This window comes from Scyliorhinus canicula, chromosome 1, assembly GCF_902713615.1.
Source record: "Scyliorhinus canicula chromosome 1, sScyCan1.1, whole genome shotgun sequence".
Taxonomy (NCBI): domain Eukaryota; kingdom Metazoa; phylum Chordata; class Chondrichthyes; order Carcharhiniformes; family Scyliorhinidae; genus Scyliorhinus; species Scyliorhinus canicula.
Window position 1 is genome coordinate 18,051,895 of NC_052146.1, and position 13,304 is coordinate 18,065,198.

Sequence of the window (13,304 nt, forward strand, 5' to 3'; positions counted from 1 at the left end):
TTTACTATGATCAGTACCGACTCCTGAAGCTCGGAGTTACTTCTTTTTAAAAATAAATTTAGAGTAAACAATTCATTTTTTCCAATTAAGGGGCAATTTAACATGGCCAACCCACCTACCCTGCACAACTTTGGGTTGTGGGGGCGAGACCCGCGCAGACAAGGGGAGAATGTGCAAACTCCACACGGACAGTGAGCCAGAGCCAGGATCGAACCTGGGACTTCGGCGCCGTGAGGCAGCTGTGCTAACCACTGCGCCACCATGCTGCTTGCTCAGAGTTACTTTACCTGCTTGGCTTACTGTTCTAAATTCTAAATTCTAAATACGTTTTCACATCCTTGTACCTTTGTGTCTCCACTCGCTATTCACCTCATCTACCAAAGGTACCACGCACTAAATTGATCTTGGGCATCAGGGCAAAGAGTGAGTCATTCAGTTTTACTTCACCTGGCTTATCCTTGGATACGGTTGCATAGGTGACAGCGAGAGTGGGGAGTCTATCCAATCAGTGCGAAACTCAAAGCCAGACCTGATGCCCTGCTTGCCCAACATCCAGGATTAAAGAGACCTGGATTTTACTGGCCCTATAAAAACAGGCTGGGAGGTGGCAGAGTTGATAAAATGACAGCTGAACGAGATGGGAGGAATGTCCATTCTGCCTGCCACTGTCAGTGGCAGGAATCGCAGTGGCAATTAAATGTCCAATTAAGAGTGATCTCTTGCCCCCCACTGGCATTATACTAACGTTCGGTGGGTGTTATGTTCCTTGTTTTGTTCTCCAAGATAGCCAAAGATGTAGTGTTGACAAAGAATATGAAACTATATGTTTAAAACAGAACTAATTTATTTTACACTACATAACTTGATTTGGTTTGCACACTCTACTGAGTAACATAGACATAGAACAGTACATCACAGAACAGGCCCTTCGGCCCTCAATGTTGTGCCGAGCCATGATCACCCTACTCAAACCCACGTATCCACCCTATACCCGCAACCCAACAACCCCCCTCTTAACCTTACTTTTTTTAGGACACTACGGGCAATTTAGCATGGCCAATCCACCTAACCCGCACATCTTTGGACTGTGGGAGGAAACCGGAGCACCCGGAGGAAACCCACGCACACAGGGGGAGGACGTGCAGACTCCACACAGACAGTGACCCAGCCAGGAATCGAACCTGGGACCCTGGAGCTGTGAAGCATTTATGCTAACCACCATGCTACCCTGCTGCCCCAGGTATTGAATACTATTGAATCTGTGATACAGCAATTAATAATCTCTCTAATATATAAACTACACTCTAACTCAACCTCACACTATCCTTCTCCAATTAAATCTCCAACAGCTTCTCCCAGCATGCCTAGAGACACAGCCTTCTATGAAACTACTCAGTGATGCCATCTAGTGTTGATATACACGAACATCATCTTGTTAACCCTTTACTCTCCTTACACTATACATATCATTACAGTGGGGCCCTTGCCGATGTCAGTAGACTCTGGGGACCTGGTTGTGCATGGTGGGGGCTCCTTTATGGCCGCTTCAAGACTTGCAGAAGGCAACAACCTCCCTTCCACCATGGCTCCAGTGCCATCACTTGAAGGCGCCACACCACCTGTCACCTCAATTGCCAGAGCCTGTCTGCCTGGACGCAGCTCATTGTAGAGAAACCTACCTTGCCTTCAACGGCACCTCGCCAAGGAGGCACCCCCAACTTCAACTTGCAGCCTCAGCAGTGACCACTTCCAACCTGTGAATGGGTGGGCAGCTCTGGGAGGTGGGCTGCCACCTTCAATCGGATGGTTTCGGTCCTAAGGGCGGGACTAATTCAGCCCTTAGGCCCAGACTGTGCAACAGTAATGAAGGTGAAACTGTCGCATTACTTCCGTCACTCCTCTGAAACTGACAGCAGCTTTGCGACCCCCACACACCCAGTGGAAAATCGTAAGTTATTGTCAGTAATTCTATTGTCCTTCACCGAGTACACAGACTCCAACCAATTAGAAATCACTGAACTGATGAAAACTCTCTTTTTAAAATCATCTGAAAGGGTTTCAAAAGCAAAATATAGTACATGAAACTTCAGAGAGTCATGAACACAGCCCAGTCCATCACATGAACCCGCCTTCCATCCATTGACTCCATCTACACCTCCCGCTGCCTGGGGAAAGCGGGCAGCATAATCAAATACTTCTTCCACCCGGCTTACTCACTCTTCCAACCTCTTCCATCGGGCAGGGGATACAAAAGTCTGAGAACACGCACAAACAGATTCAAAAACAGCTTCTTACCCGCTGTTACCAGCCTCCTAAATGACCCTCTTATGGACTGACCTGATTAATTCTACACTCCTTTATGCTTCACCCAATGGCAGTGTCTGTGTGTTTACATTGTGGATCTTGTGTTGCCCCATTATGTATTTTCTTTTTATTTTATTTTATTTTCATGCACTTAATTATCTGTTTGAGCTACTGGCATAAAATTACTTTTCGCTGTGTCTCGGTACACGGGACATTAACAAATCCAAATGCTAAAATGGTGAAATAAAAACAGAAAATGCTGCAAATAATCAGCAAATCAGGCAGCCTCTACAGAGAAAGTCGATAACCTTTCATCAGAACTGAGAGAAACGTTAGAAATGTAATAGATTTTTAGCAAAGAAAAGAGGGGGGGGGGTGGAGTGTGATAAAGAAAAAAAGGGAAAATCTATGATAGGGCAGAAGACAGGAGAGATTTAATGAAAAAAGGGTTGATAGTGGAACGCCAATAGGAATGGTGATGGAGCAAGTAAAGGAACTGAAGATGGATCTAAAGGAGGTGGGAATGGAAGAATGGTCAACAGCTGCTGTTGAAAAGCAGAAACAAGCACAAAACAGGAGTAAAACCAAAACCAACACAGAAAATAGAAACAAAATGGGGGAGGACAGAGTTTATGGCCTGAAATTGTTAATCTCAATGTTGATTCCAGAAGAGTCAACTAATTGAAAGATGAGGACTGAATCATAGAATTTACAGTGCAGAAGGAGGCCATTTGGCCCATCGAGTCTGCACCGGCCCTTGAAAAGAGCACCCCACTTAAACCCACACTTCTAACCCATCCCCGTAAACTAGTAATCCCAGCTAATCTTTTTGGACACTCGGCAATTTATCACGGCCAATCCACCTAACCCGCACATCTTTGGACTGTGGGAGGAAACCGGAGCACCCGGAGGAAACCCACGCAGATACGGGAAGAACGTGCAGACTCCGCACAGACAGTGACCCAAGCCGGGAATTGAACCCGGGACCCTGGAGCTGTGAAACAACTGTGCTAACCATTGTGCTACCGTGCTGCCCTTACCGGTAGCGAACCCACGTCCGCAGGGTTCCCGGCGGCGTGGGGTGGCTTCAATGGGAAACCCCATTGACAAACGGAAGGTTTAAAGGATCCCGCTGCCAGCGAATGGCATGCCACCCAGAAACATGCGGCTGGGGGAACCGAAGAGCCATGCCCGAGGTGCTGTTCCTCGAGAACGTTACACCGTGTTAATGAAGTGCAACTGCGTTTGCAATGGTGTACTGAGTTACGTTTGAGTCTCACGGCCATTTCAAAGCTTAGAAGGGGGAGGAATTCCTACAGGTTTGGACAATGACTTGACATTCACAACCACTGCGCCCACAATCCAAACAGACGACCTATCCCGTCAATTCGGCAATCCAGCCATTTTTCTGAAGAGGAGTCATATTCGACTCAAAACATTACCTTTGCTATTCCCACCACAGATGCTGCCAGACCTGCTGAATATTTTTTACACCTGCTGGTTTTATTGTAGTTTTTACCTGGCTGTTTCTCTCTTGCCTTCGCTGAAGGTAACGGGCAAGCTTTATTGAAACTCACGCTTAAAGTAGCAAACCTTATCCACGGTAGCATTGTGGATAGCACAATTGCTTCACAGCTCCAGGGTCCCAGGTTCGATTCCGGCTTGGGTCACGGTCTGTGCGGAGTCTGCACATCCTCCCCGTGTGTGCCTGGGTTTCCTCCGGGTGCTCCGGTTTCCTCCCACAGTCCAAAGATGTGCAGGTTAGGTGGATTGGCCATGCTAAATTGCCCTTGTGTCCACAATTGCCCTTAGTGTTGGGCGGGGTTACTGGGTTATGGGGATAGGGTGGAGGTGTTGACCTTGGGTATGGTACTCTTTCCAAGAGCTGGTGCAGACTTGATGGGCCGAATAGCCTCCTTCTGCACTGTAAATTCTATGATAATCTATGATTAACATCTACACACAAAAGCACATTGATAGCTTATTTTTTTAATCATAAACTTAGAGTACGCAATTCTTTTTTTCCAGTTAAGGGGCAATTTAGCCTGGCCTACCCTGCACATCTTTTTGAGTTGTGAGGTTGGGACGCAGACAAGAATGTTGCAAACTCCACACGGACAGTGACCCGGGACCAGGATCAAAACTGGGGTCCTCAGTGCCGTGAGGCAGCAGTGCTAACCACCGTGCCACCCACATATTGATAGCTTAGCCATATTATGATTGCCCACATCACAGGCAAGGGTTGGCAATTATGGGAAAGAATATAAAATATTAAATATCTTGGAAAACACAAATCCTATACATCATTTTAAAGTGAAGCTGAATAACAGGAAAAGGGATTGTCAATATAAGCTAGCAAAAAACTAATTTTAATAACAGACAAAAAAAAATCATATAATAATGGATTCCTTTCGAATAAAATAATTCTGAAATAACCTGAGTCATTGAGATGTGATCTTCAGTGGCATTCAAAGCACATTTGGAGGCTGAACACGCTGATTTAGAATAAAATACCTCCCAAGTGAGCTTTTCGTAGGCTTGGCCTTCCTTATATTAATGGAACAAAATGCATTTGACCCCCCCCCCACCCCTCCTGCACCCCCACCTGTCCCCACCCGCAACCTCCACTCCCCAACACCCCCCCAACCTGCCCCCCATCCCCCTCACTTCCCACCCCTGCCCCCACCCCGGTGCATAATAGAGAGCTTAAATCAATGTATAGACAATGTAAAGATGGTTCATCCTGTTCAATTATTCAGCCGTTGACACTGAATCTGCATTTCACGCACCTTCTTTTCGTCTGTGACCATAAACGCTGCACCATATTTCTTCAGGATTGCTGGGGCCAGCACCTGGAAGCGGCGTCGGAATTCCCCGTGCACCATGTGGTCAGGAAATCCTGCAAAGCAACCGAATAGCCGAGTCACTGTCAAGCTTGTATGAGATGAAGGGATGACCCACCTCAACCCCAGCGTCAGTGGATAAATGCCACGCCTGACGTGCAATTCAAATTCTCTCCCGAAATCTCACTGCCCTATCACTTGACAACTCACAATAAAATGTGATCTCACCCACAATCTGAGGACAAATAGATGACAATAACCCCAGGGTCACCCGGAGAAATGCTCCAAAGGATTCATGGTCATGGAACAAGCCCTAATTTCAGTTTTCCTCTGCGTTGACCCTTTTAGTGGGATAGCCCCCTGTCTTCGCACTGCTGAACATCAAGGGCAGCCAAAAAAAGTGGCACTAAATCCCTCCTCCAGTCGTACCCCAAAGTCTAGTGGCCTGCAAGCGGATATCAAGATCATGGGATGCCAAGAGTCACAGTCATGGGAGGAAGGCTAAAGTGGCCCTTAGGTCTCATGGGGCTGGTTTAGCTCACTGGGCTAAATCGCTGGCTTTGAAAGCAGACCAAGGCAGGCCAGCAGCACGGTTCAATTCCCGTACCAGCCTCCCCGAACAGACGCAGGAATGTGGTGACTAGGGGCTTTTCACAGTAACTTCATTTGAAGCCTACTTGTGACAATAAATGATTTTCATTTCATTTCATAATGAATTTTCATTCCATGAATGCCCTGCCCAAAGAACATATGAAACAGGAGTAAGAGTGGACCACAGGGCCCTTTGAGCCTGTTCTGCCATTCAGCATGATCATGACTGATCCTGAGCTTCAACTCCATGTCCCTTAATTCCCTCATCAACTCATTGTCTGCTGATGTTTCATCCTGAAGTGCTTTACTTGGGAGTTTTTGTCAGCGATGGTTTGTCACTGTGGTAATATGCCTTTAAGAGATAACAGCATGACATCACCAGAAGGGAAGTGTGACATGTGATCCAGTCTTAGTTTCGCTTTTGCTTTGAGCAGAACGCACACACACGGCTCAAGCTTTGTACCTATGCATACCTGTTCTCATGTGCCTAGTCTTAAATGAACCCACGACATGCTTACCCAATCCCTTCCTGAGCAATTTGTGCCTTGTGGCTTCGCAGTAAATAAATATTATATTGTTATAATAAAGTGGCAGCCATTGCCGTCCACTCTCAGGGACAGAGCGAGACCACAGGAGCCAAGTGTACCACCTCTGAAGTGGGAATTGAACCTGCGCTGTTGGTGCTGAAACACAGGCTAGCCATCTAGCCAACTGAGCTAACCGGCACCTGAGTTATAAATAGGACTGCCTTGAACAGTGCAATTCTCACCTTCATAATGAGGTTGTGGCCTGCAGTGAGAGATAATGAATATCCTCGCGGATGAGCCTGATTATAATTGAGGCTTGCAAACATTTTGGCTTCAGCCACCACCTGGTTGGGAATGGGAGGATCTGCGTCAATATTCTGTCCGTTAAAATTCAGGCTGAGTAACTCAAAAGGGACAACATTCTGCATCCAACCCATCCAAACCTTGTCTGCTCAAAATGATCACTGATATCCAAATTGGAAAGCATTCCATCACCAACGTCACTATTCCTCATCTCAACAGGCACAGCCTTCATGAATAAAGTCATTAAAAATCAAATCCAGCGAGTCTAAGATTGTAATCTACTTATGGCTGGGTGATTCAGCTTGCGGAAATCATTTATCTAGTCTCAGTGATGACAGAGACATATCTTATTAACCAGCAGGAAAATACAGCACCTCACATCACTGGTGTCATCTCAGGACACACTGATCAGGCTGAATCTTTGACAGGACTCATTTAGAAATGTGTTGCTCTTCTCCTACTCAATTACGTAACTGGCCTAACTAAACACAGCATTAAAAAAAAAGACTGAGAATTACATGAAACTTAACTGAACTTCTTTTAAAAATCATCAGCTCTCCGATGCCATCGTTGAGAGACTCGCGAAAGGATCACCTAAGGTTACATAGGACGCACCAACAGGCCTGATGGCCCAACCTGTCCACAAGGAAATATTATCACTCCGTGCAAAGTGTGATATTTCTGTTAACAAAGTCCACTTGTGTGGATAGAAATAGCACGTCATTGCAGGTGAATTGGTTGGTGCTAATGTACTGGAAGATCCTACTTTTTTTAAACTTGGAAGGGAAAAGAGGAGCCAATGACAAGGTGCCGTACAGATTGCTGCTGCATAAGGTAAAGGTGCATGGCGTTAAGCATGGATAGAGGATTGGTTAACTAACAGAAAGCAAATAGTGAGGATAAATGGGTGTTTTTCTGGTTGGCGATCAGTGGCTAGTGGCGTGCCTCAGGGATCAGTATTGGGTCCGCAATTGTTCACAATTTACATAGTTTATCTGAAGTTGGGGACCAAGTGTAATGTGTCAAACTTCGCGAAAGCACTAAAATGAATGGTAGAGTAAAGTGCGCAGAGGACACTAAGGGCGCGATTCTCCGCAAAGGCGGAGAGTCGTGAAGGCTGCCACGAAACCGGCCGTGTTTCACGGCAGCCTCCGCGCCCCCTCCCGGGACCCGATTCTGCTCCCCGGTCGGGGCTAGCATCGCAGCCCTGTGAACTCCGGCATCGCGGGCTTAACGAATTTCGCTAAGCCCGCGCGCCAAAGTTAACGACGGCTGACGCACATGATGACGTCAGCCGCGCATATGCGTCAGACCTGCGCATGCGCGGTCAGTAATGCCCCTCAGCCGCCCCGCGGACTTATCCTGCGGGGCGGCGGAGGGAGAAAGAGTGCGCGGGAATCGGACCCGCTGCCCGCGATCGGTGGGCACCGATCGCGGGCCCATGCCACCCTTGGCACGGCCGTGCCAATCGGTGGCATGGTTGTGCAGAACGGCACTTTGCGGCCGTTTTCACGAACTGGTATAGCAGGTGTATTAAAAATCGCGAAAACGGCCGTAAAGGCCTTGGAAATCGGCCCATCGGCCAGGGGAGAATCGCTGCTCGCCGTAAAAAAACGGCGAGCAGCGATTCGTGTCGGGGGGGCGGGCGTGGGGGGGGAGAATAGCGGGAGGGCGTCGGACCAGCGTCGCCATAAAAATTTGCGCCGCCCGCTATTCTCCGCCCCGTCGTGAGTGCGGAGAATCGCGCCCTAAAACTCTGCAGAGGGATATAGATAGTTTATGTGAGTGGGCAAGGGTCTGGTAGATGGAGTTCAGTGTTGGTAAATGCGAGGTCATCCATTTTGCTAGGAATAACAGCAAAATGGACTCTTATTTAAAGGTAAAATATTGCAGCATGCTGCTGTGCAGAGGGACCTGGCTGTCCTTGTGCATGAATCACAAAATGTTGGTTTGCAGGTGCAGCAGGTAATTAAGAAGGCAAATGGAATGTTGTCCTTCTTTGCTGGAGGGATGGGGTTTAAAAGCAGGGAGGTTATGTTGCACTGTATAAGGTGCTGGTGAGGACACACCTGGAGTACAGTTTTGGTCGCCTTACTTGAGAAAGGATGTACTGGCACTGGAGGGGGTACAGAGGAGATTCACTTGGTTGATTCCGGTGTTGAGAGGATTGGTTTATGAGGAGAGACTGAGTAGACTGGGACTATACTTATTGGAATGTAGAAGAAAAGCAGGTTAGATGGATTGGCCATGCTAAGTTGCCCTGCAGTGTCAGAAACGTGAGGTGGGATTATGGGGATAGGGTGGAGGTGTGGACTTAAGTCGGGTGCTCTTTCCAAGGGCCAGTGCAGACACGATGGGGTAAATGGCCTCCTTCTGCACTGTAGGGATTCAATGATTCTTCTATGAATGAGAGGGAATCTTATAGAAACACATATAATTATGGAGGGAATGGCTAAGATAGAAGCAGGGAGGTTGATTCCATTGGCGGGTGAAACTAGATCGAGGGGGCATAGCCTGAAAACAAGGAGGAGCAGCTTTCGGACTAAGTTGAGGAGGAACTTCTTCACCCATAGGGTTGTAAATTTGTGGAATTCCCTGCCCAGTGAAGCAGTTGAGGCTACCTTGTTAAATGTTTTTAAGGCAAAGATAGATAGATTTTTGAACAATAAAGGAATTAAGGTTTATGGTGAGCAGGCGGGTAAGGGGAGCTGAGTCCATTAAAAGATCAGCCATGATCATACTGAATGGTGGAGCAGGCTCCAGGGGCCAGGTGGCCTACTCCTGCTCCTAGTTCTTATGTTCTTATGCGCGAAATGAATAGGTCACTGTTACTTCAAGATATTTTCATTTGTATATGGGATTGTTGTTTGTGGTGCCCGTGAGGTTCAAGACTCCTGGATGCTTCTCTCCAGATATTGCACAGGGCCAGGTTCAACGCATTTGTTGCATTATATGAATGACCAAATTGTTTGCAATTGCCCGACAAAACTGTGGTTGTAAAGTGTATCATAGTGAAACCTGGGGCGAGATTCTCTGCAAATGCGGAGAATCGTAAAGGCTGCCGTGGGACAAGCCGCGACCCACGGCAGCCTTCACGGCCACTTCCAGGGCCCATTCTCCCCCCCGGGTGGGGCTAGGAGTGCGGCCCCGTGCGTCACAGCCTTGACGACGGTCATCAAGGCCGCACGTCAAGCATCACGGCGGCTGACGCGGCCGATGACGTCAGCCGCGCATGCGCAGGTTGGACAACGCCAACCCGCGCATGCGCAGTTGGCGTCTTTCTCCTCAGCCACCCGGCAAGACGTGGCAGCTTGATCTTGCCGGGCGGCGGAGGGGAAAGAGTGCGTCCGTTTTGGATGCTGGTCCGACGATCAGTGGGCACCGATCACGGGCCTGTCCCCTCCCGAGCACAGTCGTGGTGCTCCCGTGCCAATCGGGCCTCTAGGTGCCCCAAACGGGCATCTGGTGCCCGTTTCACGATGGTAGCGAGCAGGTGTGTTTGCTGCCGTGGTGAAACGGGCGTGAAGGGCCGGTCACTCGGCCCATCGGCCTCGGAGAATCGGCGCTCGCCGTGCCGTGGGTCGGGCGTGGGGGGGAGGTGAATAGCGTGAGGGCGTGAAAAATGTCGGGAGGCCCTCCCGCTATTCTCCCACCCGGCGTGGGGGGCGGAGAATCGCGCCCCTGAGCTTTCGATCGATTTTATAATAATCTTTATTAGTGCCACAAGGTTACTACCATTAGTATCCGAACAGGCACTGGAACTCCACCACAGGGCTCACAGGCTGAACCCCACCACAGTGCTCACCAGGCTAAAGCCCACCACAGGTCCCACAGGCTGAACTCCATTACAGGGCTCGTAGACTGAGATCCACCACAGGTTTCACTGGCTGAACCCCACCACAGGGCTCGCAGGCTGAACCCCACCACAGGGCTCGCAGGATGAACTCCACCGCAGGACTCGCAGTGAGCTCCATCACAGGGCTCACAGGCTGAGCTCCACTACAGGGCTCGCAGTGAGCTCCACCACAGGGCTCACAGGCTGATCTCCACCACAGGGCTTGCAGGCTGAACCCAACCACAGGGCTCACAGGCTGAGCTCCACTACAGGGCTCGCAGTGAGCTCCACCACAGGGCTCGCAGGATGAACTCCACCGCAGGACTCGCAGTGGGCTCCACCACAGGGCTAACAGGCTGATCTCCACCACAGGGCTCGCAGGATGAACTCCACCACAGGGCTCGCAGGATGAACTCCACCACAGGGCTCGCAGGCTGAACTCCACCGTAGGGCTTGCAGTATGAGCTCCACTGGCTATATTAACATTATAGTGAATAAATAGCATACAACATGGGCTGGATTCTCTGGTCCCTCAGTCGTGTGTTTATTGGCAGTGCGCCGTTCGCTGGTGATGGGATTCTCTCTTCAGTCGCTTGTCAATGAGATTTCCTATTAAAGCCACCCAACGTCGCTGGAAAACCCACAGATGGGAGTGCGGGAAAATCCTAACGGCCAGAGAACTCTCATCCATACGTCTATTGGCACAGGAAAGGACAACTCAATCTGGGTGAATTAATGAAGAGATTTCAGTCGTACATTCATGATACAATCCGAGAACAGTTACTGTACCTAGCCTGTAGAGACGAAGTGCATCCATTAGCTGTGATCCCTGTAGCTGTGTCTTCAGTGTTGGGGTATCAAATGTGGCCGGCAATTGTTCTTTGCTGTGCTGTGCCTCTGCTCCATCTTCAACTTTTTGATTCATTCTCCCTTCTGTATCCCGCACCTCTGATCTTGCTACAAAGCAGTGGACAAAGTGTGCTTCAGAACGTTTCATAAGGTTTGTGAGAACATCCTAGGATTTTAAAGAAAAGCATTAAAAATCAATTGGAACTTAATTGAGAATAAATCATTTGGGATACTGTACATCACATTATTGGAATATCATTGCACTGGAGACTGTGGTACAACTCAAGAGAGCTTGCGATCGCATCATTAAAGGTCCTCACCAACATCGAAGTGTTTAACTTCAGTCACACGCAACAGAAAATCTTCAATTCCTTCCAATGAAAATTGCCCAGACACTTCCCTTCTGAAAATCAACATCTGGTGACACATCAGTTAAACAAATGTTCATCTATATGGTTGGAAAATTTTACATTCTGAAATCTAAACCCAACCCACCCACTTCCAGTTTTAGTGGAGGTATACCTGGCCAAGGGCAAGTGACCAAACTGTTCTCAAGATACGGTTGGTAAGAACTTCTTCCTTGGACTTTGCCCCCATTTTAACAGGATTTTTATTTTTAACCCATGGAGACAAGATTTTGGCTTCGGAATCTTGGCAGGTAAAAGGAGGCAAGGCAGATTGAGGAAGTAAATGCACCTGGGTTACGGGGATAGGGTGGAGGCGTGGGCTTAGGTAGGGTGCTCTTTCCAAGAGCCGGTGCAGACTCGAAGGGCCGAACGGCCTCCTTTTGCACTATAAATTCTATGGTTCTATGACATTCTATGATTCTATAGCACTGCTTGTGGGCCAAAAGGAGCAGGAATATTTCCACCAGACCCAACATGCTTAACATGCCCACCCTACCAGCATTCTGCTTCATCTCCCCATGTATCTGACTCCCTCACCATGATGGCCAATGTCTCTCACTCCAACACTGAAACCCCCGGTGACCTCCAACTCCACAACCCTCTGCAATCTCAGAGTCCACATTCCCTCATGATTTCAGACTCTCCTAACCTTCATGATCTCAGAATCTTCCCCACGGCACCACAATCATCAACACCCCCCCCCCCCACCCCCCACTACCTGTGATCTCTGCGTACCCCACTCTACCACGATCTCTCCCTCCCCATACCATTTGCATAATCCCATTCTCCCCACCTCTCGCAACCTCCAATTCTCTGACTGCCGCCATCCCACTATGATCACTAACCCGCCGGCACTTCTGATCTCTGACTCTCCCATGCCAACTCTGACCCCCTCAGGACCCCGGCAGTCTCTAATGTACCAGCCATCTGCTCCAAGGCTGTTTTGCTGCCCAACAGGTATCATAGAACATAGAACAGACAGTGTAGAAGGAGGCCATTCGGCCCATCGAGTCTGCACCGACCTACTTAAGCCCTCGCTCCCACCCTATCCCCGTAACCCAATAACCTCTCCTAACCTTTTTGGACACTAAGGGCAATTTATCATGGCCAATCCACCTAACCTGCACGTCTTTGGACTGTGGGAGGAAACCGGAGCACCCAGAGGAAACCCACACAGACATGGGGAGAACGTGCAGACTCCGCACAGACAGTGACCCAGCGGGGAATCGAACCTGGGACCCTGGCACTATGAAGCCACAGTGCTAACCACTGTGCTATTGTGCTGACCACTCTGCCCGAACATCAGACAAGAGATCTGCCGTGAAGATTTTAAAGACATGTCAGCCAAAACTCCAGGAAATCCAGGCGCTGAAGCTTCCATCAGGAAATCCTTCCTCTCCCACACCCAGCTTCGTCTGGGATCCAGACAATATGCTTCACCCCAAGAACCTGTTTGCAAAAAGTCTTTCGTATTTTAGATGAATGAAACAAAAAAATGAACTTGGAAAGCAGCCAGCGGAACTGGAGTGGCCCATTCAACTCCTCCAGTCTGTTCAGTAATAATACCATCAAAGGTTTGGGAAATGTGATTTAAAGTTGTCTTATCCTCGGCCAGCAAAACGGAACTGAGTCAAACATTACTATT

The 13,304-nt window shown here is 48.7% G+C and overlaps 1 protein-coding gene across 4 annotated transcripts in view; it reads right to left on the bottom strand.

The window, feature by feature from the left end:
• Positions 1 to 13,304, bottom strand: part of LOC119974608 (unconventional myosin-XVIIIb-like) — a 390,682-nt gene that overhangs the window by 182,977 nt on the left and 194,401 nt on the right. For all 4 annotated transcript variants that reach the window (XM_038813932.1, XM_038813847.1, XM_038813761.1 and 1 more), the window contains 2 exons: positions 11,193 to 11,418; positions 5,094 to 5,203 (listed from right to left, as the gene is read on the bottom strand). In XM_038813932.1, the coding sequence (XP_038669860.1) occupies positions 5,094 to 5,203; positions 11,193 to 11,418 (336 nt within the window). The remainder of the gene's footprint in view (positions 1 to 5,093; positions 5,204 to 11,192; positions 11,419 to 13,304) is intronic.